General features: G+C 38.0%; 1 protein-coding gene across 2 annotated transcripts in view; it reads right to left on the minus strand.

The window, feature by feature from the left end:
• The window catches only part of LOC127630469 (fibroblast growth factor receptor 1-A-like), a 66,309-nt gene that overhangs the window by 23,326 nt on the left and 18,497 nt on the right, over positions 1-24,486 (minus strand). For both annotated transcript variants that reach the window (XM_052108010.1, XM_052108009.1), the window contains exons 3-6: positions 10,342-10,599; positions 7,807-7,890; positions 6,968-7,140; positions 908-1,031 (exon numbers count right to left, since the gene is read on the minus strand). In XM_052108010.1, the coding sequence (XP_051963970.1) occupies positions 908-1,031; positions 6,968-7,140; positions 7,807-7,890; positions 10,342-10,599 (639 nt within the window). The remainder of the gene's footprint in view (positions 1-907; positions 1,032-6,967; positions 7,141-7,806; positions 7,891-10,341; positions 10,600-24,486) is intronic.

Here is a 24,486-nt window from a genome sequence, read left to right on the forward strand (position 1 = left end):
TTAGCAATAAATCATTGAAATTAAGCTAGTGGGGGAAGACAACATAAAATTGTCTCCAACCAAAGAATGGCAAATAAGGGATTTAGAAGAGCTTTGTCGTAAAGGACATTTACATCAAACAAAGAATACAAATTTAGAAGTAAGACCTATCCTTGAAATTCTTTTCTTGCTAAATTCAAATGGTACATCTCAACTCAGTGTGCATTCTGTAGTTCTGATCTGGAAACTGTAGCACATTTGTTTTTTCTAATGTAATTATACAAAGAATTAATGTATGAAAAAAGTATCACTACTTCTTTTCACAACTACTGTATTTATTGTTGATGTTATATAGTATTGTAAAGTTTGGGATTGTAAAAATTTTACCCTTTGCTTAAGTTTCACAAAATGGAAAGGTAATGCTCATTTCTGACTTTTTATTGAGTTTAACTGTTTTAAGGCTTCTAATAAGAAACTAAAAACATATTTTCTATTAAGAATAATGGTTGACTAATTTACAAGGCAACTTCTATTGAACAATTTATAAATAAAAGAATTACGTCCCGAACACATAGTTGTCAATCCAAATATTTAGTCAAAACTCCAAGTATATATTTATATATCCTGATTACATAGTTGTACTGTAAACCTGAATATACCATTGCAAATCAGACTTCACAGTTATAAATCAGTATATATTCAGGATTTACATATTTAGGATTTATAACTAATATATATATAAGACTTTATATCATTATTTCATGTTTGGCCCTCAAAAATCTAATCTAATAATTATTATAACATGTTCTCTTTAATTACATTTTTATGTTGTTTTAGGCTGGCTCCTTACAATATAAATATTCCATATACAAGTTCTAAATCAAATCAAAAGGCATAATGAAGCAGAGCTACAACAATTTTGACTGACCGACTACGTCCAGTTGGTAGGTGTGGTTGATGCTGCCGTATTTGTTCTCCACCCGACAGGTGTAGTTGCCTTTGTCTGACGGCACCACTGACTCCATTATTATGGTCCACATGTGCTCTCGAACCTGTGCAATGAAAAAGTCAGATATATACACACAGTTTACTTCAGAATCTGCATAACTTTAGAGGCGGCGCATTCTGCTGAATTTGCACAATCCGCTGTATTAAATACCTTGCATGAACAAGTTATTAAATATTTTGGCTGATTTGATGATGCTTTCAGCTATCAATAGATTTACTGGTTCTGTTCAACAAGTCTTAACATATTTGCATTTAAATGCATTTTGTTGGCAGATGTTTTATCCAGCGCCTTACAGTGCATTCAATGTAGACAATTGTCAATATGTGTTCCCTGCATCAAAGCCCCTGGACTTCGTTTTGTAGTTTAGCTAAAAGAAATGCATTCCACAGAAAAAAAAAGTAAACAGATATGGTGTGAGATTACATTACCAGTATAATAACTTCACAATCTATAAACTATTTGCAAAAATTGTTACTGCGCATTTGTGAGATTTGCAAAAAGCATCAAAAGGTCTACGGAAGCGCTGAACCACACTGTGAAAAAACAAAAATGAACTTGGTGAAACATTTTTACGAGTTTTTGTGCCTTCCCAAACCTATGTCCTACAAAAAAAATAATCACCAGCAAATTTCCCAGCAAATCACAGGAATATATAGATTTAATTACAATTAATCTGCAGGTTGCAGTGAAAATTTTCAACACAAATAATCGAATAGAAACTTGAAATGTCCAGAAGAGCAGGTTTATTGGCACTTTTGAAAAATGTCTTAGAGATCAGCACAGTAAAGTCATAAGAATAAAGGAGCGCGCACACATAATGTTCCCAGAACTGTGTGACGCGCTGCCGCTCCAGGACACAAGACGTTTTTCAGAGCAGTGGTTGTAGTGGTTCAATTGGTTTTGCTTTCGGACCCATATTTCACACTGGACATCAAGTGGAAAAGTACAAAACCTGAATTTAATGGATCCTACATGCATGGGTCACATTTTCTTTTAACTCACATAGTTTTGTTCATGGTTTTCAAGTATAAAAGTGACATTATTTTTGTTGTTGATGTCAAAAACAAAAGTTCTCTCCCCTTTTAAAAGTTGATGAGCGTATTTATGTATATGAGCCCATTATATTTATCATCCAGTTTATTTCCTAATATTAAACATTATTCTAACAGAACATTGGATATTACAAAGGAGGATAATATTATTCATAATTTGTCCACCGGTCTTGGAGGATCTAAAGCCCTTACTTGACCTTCGATATACAGTGCAATGACAGATGAGCACAGGTTATTGTTACTATCGTAAAATCGTGAAACATTATTTGTAAGGGTGATGAGTAGTTTTATAAACTTTATTTTGCTGCATACACCCTGTTGCTCTGTCCTATCTCACTGCTGTTTATAATGTCGGGGCTGCTTTGACTAACTCAAACCAGCCCATTTGGCACCAACAATCAACCATGCGATTATATAATCAGCCATTCATGTTGCAGAAGTAAAGTGCATAAAATCATGCAGATACAGGTCAGGAGCTTCAGTTAATGGTCACATCAACCATCAGAATGGGGAAAAATGTGATCTCAGTGATTTGGACCGTGGCATGATTGTTGGCACCAGAAGGGCTGGTTGAGTATTTCTGTAGCTGCTCAAACTCTAGAATTTTATCTGAAAGGTGCCAAAAACAAAAAACATCCAGTGAGCGGCACTTCTGTGGACGGAAATGCCTTGATGATGAGAGAGGTCAACAGAGAATAGCCAGACTGGTTTGAACTGACAAAGTCTCTGGTAACTCAGATAACCACTCTGAACAATTGTGGTGAGAAGAATATAATCTCAGAATACTATTATGAGATGCGGGGTTGGCGTTGTTTGGTGTCACGAGGGGGACCTACACAATATTAGGCAGGTGGTTTTAATGTTGTGGCTAATTGAAGTAGCTTAAAGGGATAGTTCACCCAAATAACTCTACTGGTCCACACAATGCAAGTGGATTGTGACCAGAACTCAGAAGGTCCAAAAAGCACATAAAAGGCATAATAAAAGTAATCCATAAGTCTCCAGTGGTTTAATCCATGTCTTCAGAAGTAATATGATAGGTGTGGTTGAGAAACAGATCCAAATTTTATAGTATTTTTAGCTCTAAAAAAACAAAAGCTCTTACATGAATATGTGAGCCGCTGTCAACAAGCTTTTCTCACAGCACTCATGAATGCACAATGGAAGTCAAGAATAACACTGAAAAATGTATTACATTTCTTCAAGTTGTTCTGTACAGCTTCAGAAGACTTGGAATATGACACACAAGCCACATGGATTTCTTTTATGATACTTTTGGGTCTACTGATATTGATCATTCTTTTCTTTTGTGTTCTGCATAGAAGATAGAAATACAAACTGGTTTAGAGGGACATGAGAGTGAGTAAATTATCACAGAATAAATTTTTTGTTGAACTGTCAGACAGCTTAATCACACTGCTATAAGAGCCTCTTTACTGTGGCTTTATGAAAGTCAAACAGAAAGGCCTTTTGGTTGAACAAAATTAATAGGAGGTTATTAGCTTCTAAACCTACAGAACCCTAGATGTGATCTGCTATACTCGCAGTCTGCCTGACTTCCTTTTCACATACACTTCATGCAAATGAACAATTGTGCCAGACTCTTGTTAAACCAAAAAACAATCTGTGAGAGAAAGCTGGGGGGAGGTGACTTCAAAAAGAAGCAGGGCCCCTCAATTAACCCCCTTTGACTTCTGGAGCTTAAGGGTACGTGTTTGGATGAATTTATGCAGGCATGTTTCTCTTGCAATGACATGGTTTTGATTGCATGACTGTGAGCTTATTACCTGGTATACTTGTGTGTTTGGATAAAAATTGTGCCAATGTACATGTAATTCTGTGTGTGCGTTCATGTGTGTTTACATTGCAGTGGCCTTAAACACACTCCAGATGGTAAAGTGTGTATACGGTTAGGAGAGGAAGAGGACTAATGCCTCCCAGCCGAGAAACACCTTGATGGGAAAAACAGCCACTACAGGTCCACAATGATTCAAGCAGAAAACATCACTTTAATGTCATGTAAAAGAGTGAAGAATGGGAAAAGAATGAAAATGTGAAATGTAATTTTGAAATGCTGTATTTTTTAAAGGTGAAGTGTGTAATTGTTTGATGTTAAAATACCCTTCCTAGCTTAATCCTGTCATGTGAGTGCATGGATTTCCAAAAAGCTGATTTTTTTGAGTGTCACCGTCACTGTGGTTTGTGTTGGATGTTAAATGTTGCGTTGGAGGTTGAAAAGATTGATTTAAATCTCATTAGCAAATTGCTGTTTGCTATGCATGCTGAGACTACAAGCTCACAGTTTACTACACTTCTGCTACAAGAACAACTATTTGTCCAAAAAACAGAAGTGGTATATATTAAGTTGCCTCAAGGTAATTAAAATGATGACTGACAAAAAATTTATTAAATTCATTTAAAGTTTTTACATCAAGACTTGATCAAATTGATTCAAATAAATGAGCTAAAATTATCAAATTGAATTGTATTGTGTGGAAAACGTTTCCTAAATTGTATCAAGTTCAATTAATGTTTGTATTTTTTGTGCACGCAATGACAAGTAAGCCATTCATTGGTTTATTTAGCTGAAAACAGACTTTGTTTGCTTAAGCATCCCAACCAGCCAGAAACATTTCCTCAACCAATGGTGTGGAGTTTTGGTGGGACCATCCATTTGTCCGACCAATGTAATGTGAGCGGAGTGTTCGCAAACCTTCTTGATAACAATCATTATTTTTGTGATTCCATTTGGTGTTGCTAGAACAACAAAACTCACACAGTTCACCTTTAAGCAATATGCTAAAATGTTTCAGAAAAACTACAGTCGCTCTTCTGTTCCCTGTTAGAAGACACCAGCATGAAGCAATCAAAAACATGCCACATGTCTGATTGGGGATTTGGACCAAGTGACTTTATATCTTTTGGGGCTTTTTTTTGTTGTTGTTGTAAACAAATACGAATCTAAGAAACACAAACACTCAATTATCATGCTAACCTACAACCAAAGAATGAGCAAATCTTTTCCACAAGCACAAATATGGCTTATTACAATCATAATATGAAATGTATCTTTTTCATTTTATTTGAGCATAACTAGAACAACTGTGTGCTAAACTAAAAGTTTACAGAGTGTTAAACAGGTATTGCTTATTATGTGCTGATAATGTGATTTAAATATTGATATTTTGGTTCTGTTCATATTTGTAAATTAGAATCCAAATGACTCATCATGTTTGAATTAATAAAAGCGAGACGTAAAGATTATTCAGGTCTGTCTGAGTAGAACCAGTTGCATAAAATGTGGACCGCCAAGCAAAGCGAAGCAAACCACATATTTAGTGCCTGCCTTCCAGGCACAAAACTGGTCATGCTATAGTGAGGGGTCTGGAAGACAGATCCGTTACAGGGTTTCTCTGCAGGTTTTATGAAGCCTTTAAGACCTTTTTAAGACCAACTAAAGAAAATTTAAGAAATAAATGTGTGTGTGTGGGGGGGTGTTTTATGTTTTATTTAGTACTGCCCCGAAGAAGCTATTTGACAAAAATCGTCACATATATTCCACATGGCAAAATAGTAACTGAATTTACACACATGATCCTGTTAAGAAGTTTACATTCCCTTGGATTCTAATATGGTGTGTTGCTTTCTCGATGATGAGTCCCTGATTTGTCCTGAGCAGTGAAAATGTCCACTTTTCTTATGAAAAAAACCCAACTACAGTAAAATGATTTGGTTTCTCAGCATCTTCTGCACATTTGAGTTCTTCCCAACAGTTGCTATATATATATATATATATGAGGCCCAGATTTTGACAATTGAGGGAATAATACACATCTATTACAAAAGGTGCAAACAATTATTGATGCTCAAGAAGGCAACATAAGATGAAAAAACAAGTTCACCACATTTTAGCTTTTTTTAAATGTACAAATTCCATGTAGCCTATCCTATCCATATGTCATATTGCAAGTGTAATTATGAAATGACTTGTCATGTCAGGTACACATTTGAACACAAAATTCACAACACTGTAACCAAATATTCCAAATACAACCCCCACATCTGAACATAAGTGCTTGTACTACATAAAAAGTGCAGTGTAGCTGTCTAACTGTGGCATTGTCTGATTTACATCCGTGCTCGTGGGGAAATTAACATTACAGAAAAATACTCGCATATTCACGTGCTGCACGAAGAAATAGATCGGCTTCTTTCAGCTCGTTGTTGAAAACACATATTTTTATTGGTGCATTTCTACTTGTGCTAACTAACAGGATGACAAAGAGTGCGCATCAAACGTATGATGTCATTGCCATATTATCCAGATACATTTCAGCAGATTTGCAGAAAGACTAGAATGAAAGTATCGTCAAATCAACGTGCAAAGCTTTGAAATTGCTTCTCTTCACTGCAAACGACACCAAAGACAATAGCGAGAAGAACAAGGAGTACATCAAATGCAAGTTGAAAAAAATCAGTGAGCCTACCAGCTGAAACCAGGACATAATTACAATGTTTAGAGAATTGTCGGGACACATCTCTTCAAAACGGGACGTCTGGTCTCACAACTTAAATGCAATGAGAAAACAATCCCTCATACAACATTTAATGCCATGACCTTGTGAATTAAAGACTTATTGCTCCGATTTAAGACCTTTTTAAGGCCCTATTTTGCGGACGGGCAAATTAAGACTTTTTAAGACCCGCGGAAACCCTGTGTTAGGGAGGAGGTGCACAGCTCTGTCCTTCGAACCCCCAAACCAGAGTAGGTGCCCACCAACAACAAATGTAGTGTTAAATCTAACCGCACACAGTGAACGGCTAAACGCTCTGTATTTTAAACAGATCTAATCCTTCTTTTGATCTTTTACCTTTCTACAATGCACATTTCAGTGGTGCGCTTGCAGCCACATCCAGGTGCTCTCACCTTGAATCCTCCTATTCGCTGGTCTCTCTTAAACTCTTTGCCGTTCTTAAGCCACTTGAGGGTTGGGGTAGGGTTACCGTTGGCCTGGCAACGGAACTTGACAGTTTTGCTGGCGGGAACCGCGTGGAGCTTCTTCTCCATCTTATCAGGCTGAGCCCAGGCTGGAGCCATCGCTGTGTAACGCAGAAAGTGAAGTTATGAGTCATTACAAAGCAACAAAAAACATCAAAAGATAGCTAGTAGGATAGATATCATCCTTGACTCAGCCTCATGATGTTCCAAACCTGTCTGACTGACTGTATTCCATTGAACACAAAGGGACCTTCTAAGTTTTGAAGAATATGTTTGCTACTCTTTTCTATTCAATGAGAGCACAGTGACCAGGAGTTGTCAAGATCCAAAAAAACAACAAAAAATAACACCATTATTCATTCTGCTATACTTTTCTTTTTGTTTTATGGAAGAAAGTCATATGATTTGAAATGAAAAGAGCATGAGTAAATGATGACAGGATTTTTAGTCTAGGCTGAACTATTCCTTTAAACAGAAAAGAAAAACAACAGTAGGTTCCTGATGAGTGATTGTAGAAGGTGACTGAACCGTAGATGAAAGGGTGTGATGTGTGTTGGTTGCTGGTTTTGTTCAGTCTGACTGGCTTGATGGTGCCCTCTGGATTCAAAGACTAACCCATCAAAAGAAACCATGGCAGTGTTCAGAATGGCATACTACTTTACTGATATGGTTTACTGCCATTTCTTCAGACTTATTGCAATATATTTATCTTTCTGATCTTTGAGTCACAGCTGGGAGCACCGAGAGTTTGACTAAGAGTGACTCACGAAGCAGTTTCTGGCTACTTGATAGCTTAGCCTCCTCTGAGGAAGATTCTTCATCATCATCATCTTCTGAGGAAGCCAATCCATCTAACAAGAAAGAGAAAATTATGTCATGTACTAGTCCACATGACTCAAACACTACATTACAAGTCTTCTGAAGCCATAGGGTAAGGTTTGTGTAAATTAAAAGGGACATGACATGAGGAATTAAATTTTCCTAGATCTTTTCACATGTAAGAGTTAAATACTGAAATTTTCAAAACTCAAAACGTCCTCTTCACAGCAAAAAGAGCATTTGTTGAAACCAAGCTTCCAAAACAACTCATTTTCTACTCTCTGCATGGTGGCAGCCCCTGTACTACATTTAAATAAATAATTTTAAATCAAATTTGGGTGCCAGACAGGTTTGGGCCCGTCAAAATTAATACCTTTATCCCAGACTAACCTAAAAGCCACCAATTACATGCATTATATGTATTTAAAATAAATTCCAAAGCATAAGTATATTTTTTCAAATAGCATAAAGAAAACAGTAAACAAAAGGCAAATGAGTCCCTTTGTTGTTTCTTCCTCTGTCCTCCAATCACATTCCTTATCCACATCACAGTACAAAGCAGCAAACTTTCTTTCTCCTTACACAGCTTGGCACACCTCAACTTCACCTCAAACCAGTCTCCAATCTCTCTTTTTCATGAGGTAGTGGTGGTGGATCCTCAAAGGGGATGTGCTCCGCCACACTCTCCCCCCATGACAAGACAACCCATGGTTGGCAAAGAACATTGGCAATGGCTCACCTCAGGTCTTTGGGTGACTTCCCATGAGTGGCTTCTTCTCTTAAGTTTGCTCTTTCCGGTGGGCGCTTTCTGCTGTGTAGAACTTTGTCGAGAGTGAAGGGTGTTAAGCGGAGCCTTCCTACAGCCCTTGACAAAGTTCCTCACATCAGTCCACAGTGTTAGCCAGAATGCAACCTTGCGGAGACTTTTAAAAGTCTTGTAGACTCCCACATGGTCACTCACGGTGTTGATATGATAGAAATGAAGGTATGCAGTAATGCAGTAATGTGAACCCTGTGTTTAGAAACATCTGTCCGTGGTGGTCGAAAAGTACACCCCTGAGAGTTGATCTCTTGGTGGAGGCATGGTGGATGACTAGAAGGCTGTGAAGGCTTGAATGTTTGTTGAAGCGGAGGAATACAGCTTAGAAGTGAGAGTTTTTGGTTGGAACTCATGATGCTGGTAGGTTTCTGGGCAGATGATGGGATGGTTGTGAAGGGTGAAGTCACGTGTGGTCAAATTCCCAGCGAGTGAGGTTCTAGGTTCTTTTGAGAGTTCGCCAGGAGAGCTGTGATGTCCCAATGAAACTCCAGCCGGAACTACTTTAGTATCATGTCCACCTCGGACAGCAAGATAGCTTTGATTCTGTCCAGTTCCTTTGAAATCTTTAATTTGACCTCTGTCGTGAGTTTGTACATTTCTGATTTCAAGGTTGGAAGTGTTCCACTTAGGTCTTCCTGCAAGATGGCAGACGAAACGTTGGCCATATACTGGTTAGGAGTATGGAGGTAGGTATGTGTGCGAAGTTTTGAAGACAGCTAATGGCAAACAGGTGGCCAGACTGATGTTGTATCTTCAGGAGCTTCAATCTTCCTACAAGTGGTCACGTTAAATGTTGGGTTTGTGTTCATGTATGTAGTGTGTAAAAATTGTAATGTGGTGTACAACGTCAATACAAATTGAACTGCTTCACCTTGTAACACTTCCAACACCACATTTACAATAGTCCCAGAGCAAAATATGGTATTTCCCCACGAATCAAGTCACATAAAATTAACAATGACAAATGTTTGAATGCCCATAAGCTTCTCAAGTTCTTAAGTGTCCATGTCTTTCAAATGTTTGTGGTTTTCAGTAAACAATGAATATTTCGTGAAAGACCCTCTGCTCTCCTGTTCTTCACGGTTTATTGAGGTCACCTGGTAATCTAACGAGCAGCCATTTTAGGTAGTGGTGGTGGATTACGCAGTTCTGCTCCGCCACAACATTGTGATGCCAAACTGTGGTAGACTTTTGCATCCGTCCGTCTCCACAATGACACATCAATGACTACACCATATTATTTCAGTAGACCCACACAGTAGTGAACCTCAAGGAACATACAGTATTAAAACACATGTCATGAACCCTTTAATAAAATGAATTGTGAAAATTAAGTTAATCGGTGAGCTTTTAATCTAGATTATTGAGTGTGAACTCGAGAACTGGATCAGCTTGATTCGTAAACAAATCATTCAGACCAGTTCTGTGAATTTAATCAACTGATTCATTGAAAAGATCTAATTCAAAAGAACAATTCTAGATATGGTACACATTAAGATTTCTAGTGAACAACAACTTAAAATCACCTTTTGAGTTTCACAGATCTAAGAAAGTCATTCACATTTGGAATGACAAGTTGGTGACAAAATAATGTCAAAATAAATGTTTTGGGTCAACCATTCCTTTAAAACTGAAACAATCAGTCTGTTTAGAAGTTTCTCACCTGTAACGTTGATGTTGAAGTAGTCTGTGTGGTTGCTGTTGGGGCCTTGAGCAAAGCAAGCATACAGACCAGAGTCGGCTGGTTCCACAGTTTCGATCTCCAGCTGATCGTTCCGCAGGTGCGTGTGTTCTCCATCAACCAATGGAACATTGTCCTTAGTCCAGGTCACTTCCTGTGTCTCCTCTTTACATTTACAGCTAAGCTCCAATTTTTCCCCCGGATACAGAGTGAATGGCGTAGGCACGACCGAGGCTACTGCTAAAACACACACAGTGTAAAAAGTCCCATTTAGTTATAATCCATAAAAATTCTTGGATCCCAAAACTTCAAGAAATCTGTGTTAAAGCAAAAAATATCAACTAACAATGAAACTCTGTCATTACGTGTATGTCTTTCCAAATCCATATGACTCTCTTTCTTCCATGGAACTCAAAACGAGATGATACTGGTCACTCTCTTCTATGCAATTACATTGAACTGAAACTTCTATGGCTGTTTTTGTGTTCTTTTCCCATTCAAAGTAATTTTAAAGAGAAAGAGCGACCAGTTTTTATTTTGTGTTCCACAGGAAAAAAAAAAACAACAAATATGGGATTCAAAAAAACATGCGTTAATAAATGGTGACTGAATTAAAAAAAATTATGAACTATCCCTTTAATACATTGGTCTCCATGATACAACATTCAAATCCACCAATCTCCTCACACACTTGCTTTACAGTAGAAATGTAGCTTTTTTTATAACTGAATGCAGAACATTGTAAGTATTTCACATCTTACAGATATTGACCAAAACACCAAGCATCTATTGAAGATACCATCTCTGTCAGTGCAAATCTCAGTTTAAATTAGTCAAGGGCCAATTGTCAGGCCAATTCAGAGAGGGACTCAAATTTGATTAAGGGATTCAAGGTTGAGACATTGTCTCAGACAAAGCCACCTGAGCCCACCTGTTGCTCCTGGTGTCCATGTCCAGAGGGACTGAGATTAATATAATTATTCATTTCTTCAATTATGCTGATACATCGTCCATCAACATCATGACACCCATCTGCACTTGTCAAAAAAGGGGTTCGGGGACTGCTTCTTATAGGCTATAAGTAGTGTACAGGGAGATTATCCCAGTTGGGGGTCATTCTTAAAAGAATAGATGCTGTCAATGAAAACATACTGACATCATATGCTAATAAAATCAAGAGTGCAGCTTGGAAAATGGAGCGGAAGAATAAAAAATGTGAGGTATTTTGCAGTACATGGAAGGATAGGGTCTGTAGCTGCCAGGTCAGCATATTTGAACAAACTCATAGAAAATAACCACACCAACCAAAGGTGTTTATTCAGTACTGTGGCAAAATTGGTTAGGAATGAACATTTCTAACATCTTGAACATTCATGACTTGAATCAGTTATTCTGTCACAGCTCAATAGTAATGACTTTACTGATAAAATTGAAATGATCAGAAATAAATCTGGAATTATGCAACCGTCTGTCACAGTGTCATGAGGAGCTAACAATACATCAAAAGCAACAACATGTATGTTAGATCCAATACCAACTAAGCTCTTAAAAGAGATATTCCCTGTAATCTCAGAACCTCTTCTTAAAATGATTAACTCATTGCTATCCTTAGGACATGTCTCAAGAAAAATTTAAATGGCAGTTTTCAAACAGCTTATTAAGAAGCCAGAGCTTGTTCCTGGAGAATTGGTTAATTATACACTGATATCAAATATCCAGTTTATGTCAAAAATACTAGAAAAGGTAGTGCCCTCCCAACTATGTTCATTTCTAAAGAGAAGTAGTACAGTTGATTTCAGAAGTTTACACACACTTAGGTTTATGTCATAAAAACACATTTTTTAACAACTCCACATATTTAATATGAGCAAACTATAGCCTTGAAAAGTTGTTTAGGACATCTTCTTTGTGCATGACACGAGTAATTTTCCAAAAATTGTTTACAGACAGATTGTTTCACTTTTAATTGACAACATCACAATTCCAGTGGGTCAGAAGTTTACACACTAAGATAACTGTGCCTTTAAGCGGCTTGGAAAATTTCAGAAAATGATGTCAAGAACAACAGCTACATGAAGATGCTGGAGGAAACAGGTAGACAAGTATCTATATCCACAGTAAAACGAGTCCTATATCGAAATGACCTGAAAGACTGCACAGCAAGGAAGAAGCCAATAATCCAAAACCGCCATAAAAAAGCCAGACTACAGTTTGAAAGTGCACATGGGGACAAAGATGTTCCTTTTTGGAGAAATTTCCTCTGGTCTGATGAAACAAAAATGTAACTTTTTGGCCATAATAACCATTGTTATGTTTGGAGGAAAAATGGTGAGGCTTGCAAGCCGAAGAACATTATCCCAACAGTGAAGCATTGGGGCGGCAGCATCATTTTGTGGGGGTGCTTTGGTGCAGTAGGGACTGGTACACATCACAAAATAGATGGCTTTATGAGGAAGGAAAATTATGTGGATATATTGAAGCAACATCTCAAGACATCAGCCATGAAGTTAAAGCTTGAGTCACAAATGGGTTTTCCAAATGGACAATGCATCCTCAAGCATCCCTCCAAAGTTGTGGTAAAATTGCTTATGGCAACAAAATCAAGGTATTGGAGTGGCCATCACAAAGCCCTGACCTCAATCCGATAGAAAATTGTGTGGGCAGAACTGAAAAAGTGTGTGCGAGCAAGGAGGCCTAATAACCTGACACAGTTACACCAGTTTTGTCTGGAGGAATGGGCCAAAATTCCAGCAACTTATTGTGAGAATCTTGTGGACGGTTGTGGACCCCACAAGCTTAAAGGCAATGCTACAAAACCTTAACAAATTGTATGTAAACTTCTGACCCACTGGGAATGTGATGAAAGAAATAAAAGCTGAAATAAATAATTCTCTCTACTATTATTCTGACATTTCATTAAAATAAAATAGTGATCCTAACTGAACTAAGACAGGGAATGTTTTCTACGATTAAATGTCAGGAATTGTGAAATGTATTAAATGTATTTGGCTAAGGTGTACAGTATGTAAGCTTTGACTTCAACAATTTCAGTCAGGATTTAGGCCCCATCAGAGTACAGAGACTGCACTTACCAGAGTTACAAATGACTTGCTCTTATCAACTGATCGCAGCTGCATTTCTCTGCTAGTGCTGCCTTTGACACAATAGATTATATGACATTCTCTAGAACAGGCTTGAGAATTATGTTGGCATTTATGGACTTGCATTAGCATGGTTTAGGTCCTATTTAGCACACCGCTAAATGAGAAATTATCAAATCAAACAAAAGTATGGAGTGCCTCTGGGATCAGTTTTAGGCCCTCTGCTTTTCTCCTTATATATGCCCTTGGAGATATTATCAGGAATCGTTGAATAGCTTTTAATTTTTATGCCAATGCTACATAACTTACATTTTTTGAAACCCGACAAAATTTCACAATTCTCCAAATTAGCAGTGTATCAATGAAATCAGAGATTGGATGGCCAGAAATGTTCTTTTTACTCAATTCCAACAAAACAGAGGTACTAATTATTGGACCAAAAACATCTAAAAAAAAATAAGCTGCTATATAAATATGAGTTGACTCTTGATGGATGTACTGTCTTCTACCGTGAAGAACTTAGGTGTAATATTTTATACCAATCTGTCCTTTGAAAAAACATTTCCAGTGTTTGTAGAACAGCATTCTTCCACCACAGAAATATTGCTGTTACGACACATGCTCTCTGTTGCTGATGCCGAAAAATTAATTAATGAGTTCTTCACCTCAAGACTAGACTATTGTAACGCATTACTGGGAAGATGTCCAGAAAGTTCTAAATAAGGTTCTAAATACAATAATTATTTAATTATTTATACACAATCATATTTAATCATACTACACAATGATGACTCTAAGACAGATATTACAATTTAATTCATGTTAATGCATTATTTTTTGTAAAGCTGATTTGAAATTGTGTGTTATGAAAAGCACTACAAATAAAAGTGACTTGACTCATTACCGTAATTTTGTAATAGTAAGCAGAACACTGCCCAAGTTTCCTCTTCACTAGTTTTACTGTAGTAACTCCGCTCCGTCACTACCACTAACTCATCCAATAAAGCAGAGAGAGCAAGAGGCCTGTTGCAGCAGGGTTTGGGCTGGTCTCCATGGTGACCTCAGTAGGGTCTAGTTAAGGTATTTCCTGCTTCACATGTGTCTAACAGGCTCTTAATCCTGACAGGAACAGGGGCCAGGGAGGGATCAACTTTCCCCACCAAAACACTGCAGAAAAGAATGAGGCACTGAGAAAAGATGAGCTAGTGGAGTTATTCAGGCACAAAGGGGAGCTTAAAATGTGCTGTATATGCTCGTGTCATTACCGAACTCTAATCTAATTTCCATTTACTTAAATAATGTGTTCTAATTACTTTAGTAAAAAGCAGTTTATTTTTTTAATCAGATTACAGATACTTAAAATAAATTATTACTTGCGTTACACATTTCTAAAAGTAATATAGCCTATATACAGTATGCAGAATAGATTTAAAACATGAATTTGATTATGTGCATCCGTTTGCATTTTGTGACCACTGAAGGGTATGCGCCCCCTAACAGTCCACGAATGAGGAAATATAGACATTATTTTTAATTCGTTGAGGACAAACAAATGCTTTTCTGTTTGTTTGATTTCTTATTCAAAATTCTGATTCATTTGTCGTCATCACTCAAACATCCCCTAAAGTCTTTATGTAAAAGTTTCATATCTAAATATTTTATTACACTATATGAAGGTAAATATTTAACTATTTAGTTGAAAAAACTGCCTTGATTATTTAAAAAAAACTAGATTTTGTACAGTGTTTTAGTTCTTGCAGTAAACATTTGGAATTTAACAGGCTACAATGGCTACTTGGTTGAAATGATGGTTACTCCGATTAAAAATAACCACCTTTTTTAGCCATTTCAGAAAAACAACATACTGTACATAGAGATATCTGTATAAAAATAGTCAAAAAGCTGACATATACAAAGATATTACGTTTTTAATATTACCCATCACTGCTTTGACTACCGAGAACATATGCAAATATCAACTTTCTTTTCCCAAACAATCACAGCCTCACTTGACCACAGTGTTGCTTCTAGAGACAGCAACTCTTCACATAATAATAGATGAGCAATTCTGACATATTACAGACACACAGTTGATCATAAGTTTGTGGCAACGAAAGTAATTTCCTCTTGGCACTCAGCATTGAGCAGGACCGATCCCAAACATTTTTTGCACCAATCACTGAAGAGGCTGTTTACTGTGGGGCATCAAGTGAGAATATTCTGTAATAAATCACACAGGGAGGAAATTATACATCTGCTTGATGATTTATAGTAATTAATCGACAAGCTTCCTTCCAGGATATTAAATGCTGGCTTGCTACCTAGCAATAAGTCACTTCAAAGTGCTAAACAACCCATAATGCAATACAAGCTGAAGCCAGCACTGGTGTGCAAGCTATAGAGTCCAGATGTCATCTGGCACTGCCACAACTACTGCACTGAAAACTAGAGCACAACGAAAGAAAAATAGACTGATGGTGGGAAACATATTTAGTTGCAGCAGCAACAGCAAAACAAATTCTTAAGGGAAAGTAAACAAAAAAATGAATTCTTTTATCATTTACTCATCATCATATACAATCCCAAATGTGTATGATTTGTTGCCGTGTATAATTTTTCTTTCTTCAACAGAACAGCTCTGTAGGTCCAAACAATACAAGTGAATGGTGAGCAAAACTTTGAACATCTAAAAAGCACATAAAGGCAGCATACAAGTAATCAATATGACTCTAGTGGTTAAATCCTTGTCTTCAGAAGTGATATGATAGGTGTGGGTGAGAAACAGACCAATATCAAAGTCCTTTTTAGGTGGCGATATGCAAGAATCGCCCAAAAAAAGAAGAACGGGGGAGTGAAAGTCATAGTAAATCAATAACTATTGGAACAGTTCTTCTAATTAACAGTTTATTAGCCAAACTGTATTCAGCCATATTAATATAGAATATGAGGTCACAGGTGTGCGTTTATACACGTTTAACAACAGCGTCTCACTCGTTTTATCATCCACCAGGCAAAAATCTTAAGACAAAATTGTTTGTTTACATTCCTAAGCCCAAGTATGAGTAATAATAATAGTGACGCTTACCTTGGTGATAATGGGGTCTAAGTCTTAATGGTTTTCACCTGGTAATAAGACGCATTGTTTGGTGATCGGATCACATATGGTCAGTGCTAAATACAGGTCTAAATCGGATCACAAAAACCACATACATATGTTGTCAAAAAAGCATCACATTGGAGGTGTAAACGGCAATTTGGCCATGTATGCATCCCGGCAGCAGCGAAGCGCCTCCCCTCACCTGTCAATCAATCGCTGAGTTAAAACAAGAGTTTAAACTTTGCCAGTTATAAGCAGCATAAAAAGGGGAAAAAAAAAACGTTTAAAAAGGAACATTTTAAAAGTGTATATATACACAAGCATGAGAACGGATCTTCTTCAGTGTGTCTGATATCAACATGCAGTGACACTTATGAGAAGCACAAACATTTGCAGCTCAAGTTAATACAACTAATCCACTATAATAATGGACAATTCTGCTTGAAATTTTGATTTTGTGCTTAGATTAAATTTCAGATGCATCAGGGAGAAATAGCGTTTTTTTTTTTTCACACTTTCTTTGTCTTTTCTGACTTTGTTGGGGTTTATTACCATGCAGGAACACACGGACATAGTGATTGATGTATGTCATCATGAAACAGTCCCTCTCCTCCAAATCTGATCACAAGTGGTCACAAATGATGAATTTAAACAACCAGGTGTAAACAGCGGTGTCTCACACCTGATCACATGTTATCGGTTCACCCGAGACACATCGTAATACCAGGTGGAAACGGGGTCTTAGTCTTGATTCAGACTCAAACTTAACAAAACGATGAGCCCTTTCCTGTCAAGTCACTCCTCATGGAATCTTAGGCCTGTTAATCCTCCAGATTCTATGACCAGATTAGGTCAGATTGAAGATCATATTTTTGGAAAAGCAACCCAGCTGGAATAACCACTGAGGTTTTTTTTTTCCTGCTTCAAGCCATTCAGAAAAGATGACGGACATCCCTGAAAATCAAGATAATTACAGTAAAACATGAAAGGAATTTTTTTTTTCTCTTCGTTTTTGTGGTAGACTAAATTAGAGGTGAGTGAGGCCAGGCAGTGTACAAGACGGACGAAGAGGGGCCTTTCAGAAAGAGAGACTGGATACAAAAGAGGAAGCAATACAAGAGAACAACCACAAGGATTTCCTTTCATTAGAGGTGGTGATGGAGTGAGAATGTGATGGACTGGCATGTGCACTGCTACAAGGAATTATACAGGAAAGAAACTGTAATAGATTGGTAAGTTCATTTTGTGACAAAATGCGATTACTGTGACTAGTAGTCCATTTCTTGTGATTATTGAAGGTGCTGGCTCATTGTGGAATTAAAAATGAGGAGATACCTTACTGCCCTACAAAGAAAAAACATTAGACTGCAACAACACTTGAAATGGCAAAGTTTTTTGATTGTCCAGCCAAATGTGGATTATCAACAATTCATACACTGACAACGTTTACATGCACATAAGAAAATGATTAAATCCAGACATTTTGCAGAAAGTGTCTTTCTGAAACGTCATGTAAACAATAACTCCAATTTCCTTACAGCGTTTAAGGGATTAAGAGAAAGCTGTTTAGCACACATGGGTTTCTTTCGGAGAATGCAGTTTATTGTGGCCGTTCTTACGGGGGAATGATGGTTAGAGGAGTCCGCATGTGCATGAGAAGACCGGATAACAAACGTCATTAGATGGCACACAACAACAATTCAACACAGCGGAAAGAATTCAACATTTCTGGGTGTACAGTGGGAAAATCTTGAAATAGCAACAGAAAATAAAACAGCAAAGTCTTCCTCGGATGCCATGTTTGTTATTTACACAAGCATCACGGGGACATAGTTGTGGATAAAGCTTCTTCCAGACGGAGATGCATGTATACAGGAGTGAAGAGAAAGCCGCTAACAGCTCATGTGAATACATACACCAATTCAGAGCATTAAAGGAATAGTTCACCCAAAAATTTAAATTTGCTGATCATTTACTCACCTACAGGCCATCCAAGATGTACATAACCTTCTTTCTTCATCAGAACTGATTTTTAGGAAAGTATCCCAGGTTTTCAGCTTCATCCAATGTGAATGGATACCAACACTTGACGGTCCAAAAGTCATAATTAGGCAGCATCAAAGTAATCCACATGATTTCAGTTGATTAATTAATGGCTTCTGAAGTTAATCGATACGTTTGTGTGAAAAACTAAATTGCTAATTAAAACGTTTTTATCTTTAAATCTGCGCTTCCACCAGCTCTCTGTAGCTGTTTGAATTGACCTAACTCTCGCATGACGTTCGTTACTTTGTGGTAATCAGAGCAGAACTTCTGAATACTCCCGTGAACGTGCCAACATGATGACATCACATGACAGCAACATGAGGCGTTCACTGTTCAAACATCTCTATTCACATCAGAAGACATTACTTAATAGGCAGGAGTTATGTAGATTACTTTGATGCTGACTAAATGTGCTTTTTGGGCCGTCAAAAACCCATTCACTTGCATTGGATGCAGCTAAAAACCTGGGATACTTTCCTAAAAATCAGTTTTGATGAAGAAAGAAGGTCATATACATCTTGGATGGCCTGAGTGTGAATAAATTATCTGCAAATTTTCCTTTTTGGGTGAACTACTCCTCAGTTTTCTTGCAATAAACAGCTGCTGATGTCCATATAATTGTGGTCATTGTTGGGACAAATTTGTCCTCAAACTCTAGCTAAGCAAATACACACAAACACACACACACACACCTATGTATCATTACCATACCTGTCTTGCTGGCCGGTCATCAATTGAACCCCACTTGAGGACTTGGATGCTAATGTCATTTGTTCACAATGGCCACAGTTTTATAAACATAATCACTGCTTGGCTACACACAAATGTGCCCATGTGCTCACGCACATGCTCTGCAGGAGGGACAAGAATGAGATCAGTGTACCCTGCTGAATAACAGCCATTGTTTTCCCAAATTATTTATTCATCTCCTTCTAAAGATTGAGTTATACAGAGAGCAAGACTGTTTGAGAGAAAGTGAGAATGATGGGGAAAGAATCAGAAATATTTATACTTTCCCCATCTCAAGTAATTCCAGACTGGAGATTTACCATTAATACACCAGAGCTAACCATCCTAAATCAAGTGTTTGAGAAGCTATTTTGGATCTGTTGCTTACCAAGCTTACTCAAGAGTAGTTAAACTAAAATTAGCTATTCTTTTGAAAAAGCAGTTAGCATCAGGGGTGGAAGTAGTGGGAATAATATTGAGTGATGACTCAAGTCGGTAAATTGTGTTTTTGAACAGGTTAATTGAAATGGGAATGAACTATCCAAACAGACGGTTTTGCTGAAATTAACCAGACTTACCAAAGCTATTTGTCACACCACTGGATATTGTAGATAGTAGCATCACTACCTTTAGTTATTTAGACTAGTATTGAGGACACAGAACTAAGGTAAGGGCCTGACTACTCTTTCAAACCATGTTAAATACATCGTAATGAGGAGGAGGGCTTGGCCGGGCCGTGAGGATCCATGCCCGGCACTGAATTGTCCCAATCAACCGGGAGAGGGATAATGACGAGCCGGAAGCACCAGTTCAAGATAGCGACACACACGTCTGCTGTGTGTGTCTTGTGTTTATATTTGTTTAAGTTCAGTTATGTCATTTATGTTGACTGTTCTGCCGGTTCCTGCCTCCTCTTTGCCCATCCTGAACCCCATTACATTGGTGCTGAAACCAGGTAAGGCGGAGGGATGCACTGACGAGGAATCCTCGCCTCTGCTGTCCACTGGTAAGTGGAAGAGCCTCTGTCATTCAACAGATGAAATGCTGCCATCCGCCAGGAAGCGGAGGAGCCGTTACCTTCCACCAGGGGTCGGAGGACCCGTTGACATCTGCTAGGGGAGGAGAAGTGGCTGAGGACAGGCGATTAAAGTTATGTTGACTGTTCTTCCGGTTCCCGCTGCCTCCTTGCCCATCCTGAACCCCGTTATAACATTACATTTTTATATTAAGTACGCCTCAATGTAAACTTTCAAACAAATTTTGTTTCCAAACTATCATGCTTAAAACATCTATTCTGTCTATGCACAAAGCCACTTTAGCAATATACATTTTTTGCTGCTTTTTCTAAAATAACACATTCTTACTCAATCCCAACACGAACAAGCGGCTAAAGCTCATATAAAAAAGAAGTAGAATCATGAGCCAAAGGAAATTGTAGGGAAATTATTAATAGACGTGACATGATCAGAAATCACTAGCTCCGTAGTGATTTCAGTCATCCCTCTGTTGACATTAATAATCCCTCGAATTAAGATTTATACCCCTTGATAAAAGGCATAGCGTCTAAATTTCTAAAAAGAATATGAAAATTTTTGTGTGACTTCCAAACAAATCAACACTGACAGAGGGTTATGAAATTGAATATCTTTACTCTCTTCTGATTTAGTTGAAAGCATTTAACAGTGTTTGCTCAAAATGACAATGTTTAAACATTTCAGGAAGTGTTTAGGAAGCCCTGTTGTTTATGCAGGTTGCATTCCCACTTAGGAAAAAATAAAATTTTGCCAAATGCTAGTGTTAGTCACTCATCAACAGCTGAATCTACCATTTACACCATAGGAGGCCCCAGGGGGATAGAAAAAAAGAAGAGCGTTCTCTGTTCTGACAGGAGGGAAGAGGAAATAAACAGAGGGTCTCAGCACACCTGGCAATTTACCGGTCAAGTGTTAGGTTGGTAAAAATAGAATCCATCACATTCTGGTTTGGTCTTCCTACCTTCATTATAGTCATGACAAAAACCTTAAGGCCAGTGTTCAATCAAGTGGTCAGAAACTAAAACCTATACCTAAACTAGCCAGAAATCTAGAGGCGTGATTATTTAGTGCAACAGACCCCAGATTTAAAACAGACTTTCGATGCTTAACAACAGCTTTTGTTCTGTTGCTGATGCATGGAGGCTCCAGAAAAGATTAGAGAAGATAATCCTTATGTACGTAATGGGTAACAGCATTTTAAAAAGGGATAACATAAAAACAACACTGCACTTCCCAATGCCACGCCAGGAGACCAAATAGTAAGGAGTCGCTAGCAGACATGCCAGATCTGTGACACACACACACACACACACACACACACACACACACACACACACACACACACACACACACACACACACACACACACACACACACACACTGATGCAACTGTTGAGTCCAATAGAGGAGTGTCTCAGTTTGGGTGAGTTTGCAAATAAAAGAGTTATTTTATGAAGTAATGTCTGTCCACAGACTTGTCCTGCTAATTTGAAGTGTAATATATGGATGTTGTTTGGATTGTGATTAGTGATAATGGGCTATATAAACTAAATTGACTTTATAAAAAAATTTTGGTCTGAAAACATTTCTTGTTAATGTTTGAATTTTGTGTGCCCTGCATGCAACATTAATGTCCTTTGCCAGTCACATGCCTGTTTAAGTGAAGAACTGCACTACTTTTGGTTGTTTTCGGAGATGGTAACAGACATGTTATACTTGTGCTACAATTGTGCGGCCTGTGCTACAAAACTTTCAACCTTTGTAGCACCAGGGCTATGTGCAAAAAAAGTTAACATACAGCCTTGTTTTCAACCATTGGGCCGAACGGTTCTTAGCAAGGTGAGTAACAGTTCCAATAGCATATTTACTTGAGCACAGTAGTGTTGTCAAAAATATCGATATTTCGATAAATATCGATACTGAAATATCTGAACGGTACCAATACTAATTTCCATAAGTATCGATACTAGCCGAGCTGTCACTTTCACTTCTCTCCAAAGGCGCATTGACAAACACCACACACACTCGCACTCCTCTCATTCGCTCTGGTTAAATAGCAAAAGTGAAGTGAATGTAAAGATGGCGAGTGCATGCGGCGCCCCCGCGACCAGTTTTGTTTGATAAAGAACACAGCAGGAGTGCTATCTGGAAATATTTTTGATATGAAGCCAGACATCCCAAGTCTCCCGGAAGTTCCGGGAGTCTCCACTATATTGATAGCTTCTCCCTGATGCCTGCAATTTAGTTCAAATCTCCGGAATCTATAAGCACATGCGAGACAGAACATACTGCACGCATAACATAGATAGCGCGCACACAACATACATAAGCGTGCGTGCAGAGAGGGAGAGAGCGAGAGACCTTGTGAAAGCTAGTCAACCCCAACCCCCCTTGACGTTTAAGTATCTTTTGTTGACATTGAGATTGGATTTGATTTGACTTGGAAATACAAAAGATTGCACTTTTTATTTACTTGCACTTTATTGGTTTTTGAATGGCATCTGAGGCTTTGAACAAGTGCAATACCTCAGGACATTTTGTTCATGTAAAATATACCTCATTGTCATGTTCTAGACAGTTCTACCCTCTTAATATTGTGGCAGTTTTTTTCTCTGTGGTATCGAAAATGGTATCGAATATCGATATTTTTCAAGGTATCGTATCGAAGTTAGAAATTCTAGTATCGTGACAACACTAGAGCACAGTACTATCACAGTACAATTACAAACTATTCCCAGCATGGTTTTCTCAACTAGGTTAGCCAACCATACTCGGGTCAAAGAAACGTGCTGGTTCTCCGCTAGTTTGGTGATGTGGCAACTTAAGATTGGTCACTTGCTCAGTCAGTTCACAATGGAAAAATTAAACATAACCATGTCAACAAGCCCAGAGCAGATATCTATTCAGTCTGGTGGAGGAAAAGTAGCAAATGTGTCAATGTGGCAACTATCCATTTATGTATACAGTCTGACACAAGTCCCTGAGTCTGGATTTAAGTACACCAACTAGCCACTTTACAAAAATGAATGACAATGCTGATGATATCTAGTATAATATCAGCTAGAACACATTTCAGGTTGGTGTAGATGAAGAGGTACTTGAGCCTAAATAATGGGACTGTGGGGTACATAAAGATGACAAAGTTGGGAAACACTTTGGGTTTTAAAAGGCATGACTGTAATTTAGTCCCATTGTTACAGCATAAAAGATTAGTTACATCTTTTTTACTATGGTCTTAAACATGCTCAGATGTTATATTTCACAAACTTTCTTGTGCAAGGCAAGTTTCCATTAAGTGTAGGGACCATAGATCCGTGCTTCAACGACATGCACCATCTATAAAACATGCTTATTTTTCCCAGAAACACGATCTCCACATTGGAATAGCACCAGAGGGCGGAGTACTTTCTGCCTCTTCTTTTAAAGGCAGTAATTTATAGTGTCTACTCTTCCTTTGACAACAAATACCTTCTCATTACAAAAGGAGGAGAGTGAGACAATGGGAAGGGGAGAGAGAGAGATAGATAGATAGAGGGGGAAAAGAGAAGAGAGGTATTTTTGCTTAGCCGGAGGCTACAGACGGCAACTATTCCACACCTTCATCTCTGGGGTAAATTCAAATCAACCTGGTTTATTTAAAGCCTTCACAGTCCTTCAGACAAGAAGACACTTGTTTTATAATTGCTATAACTGTAATGTAAGGCATTTAGTAGTCATGTGAGATTAATGTCTTTCCGAAATCCCAAAAGAGGATGATGAAGCTACGGAAGCATGTTTGGCCTGTGAGAGGCACTAGCACTCACCCCGCTGGAACATTGCCAAGGGTCACATTTTTCAGGGTTTCATTTCAACTGGTGTGTTTTGTTCCCCTCCCGTTACCCATTATTCCATTCCATTTATAGCATAGAGAGGTGGATATGGAGAACAAATCATATCAAAGTTGAAATTTCCACAGCTTAGAGTTGAATGTGCTTTCCCTCCTGCATGCAAGTAACACTTTCTCTTGGCTAGGCTTAGTGTACTGGAGATATAAGTTTGGTCTGAGATTATAATGGTCCATGGATGTTCTATACAGTCATACTGCTTTAATCGTATACCTGACAGCTTATTTTAAATCTGA

This window comes from Xyrauchen texanus, chromosome 37, assembly GCF_025860055.1.
Source record: "Xyrauchen texanus isolate HMW12.3.18 chromosome 37, RBS_HiC_50CHRs, whole genome shotgun sequence".
NCBI classification, from domain to species: Eukaryota; Metazoa; Chordata; class Actinopteri; order Cypriniformes; family Catostomidae; genus Xyrauchen; species Xyrauchen texanus.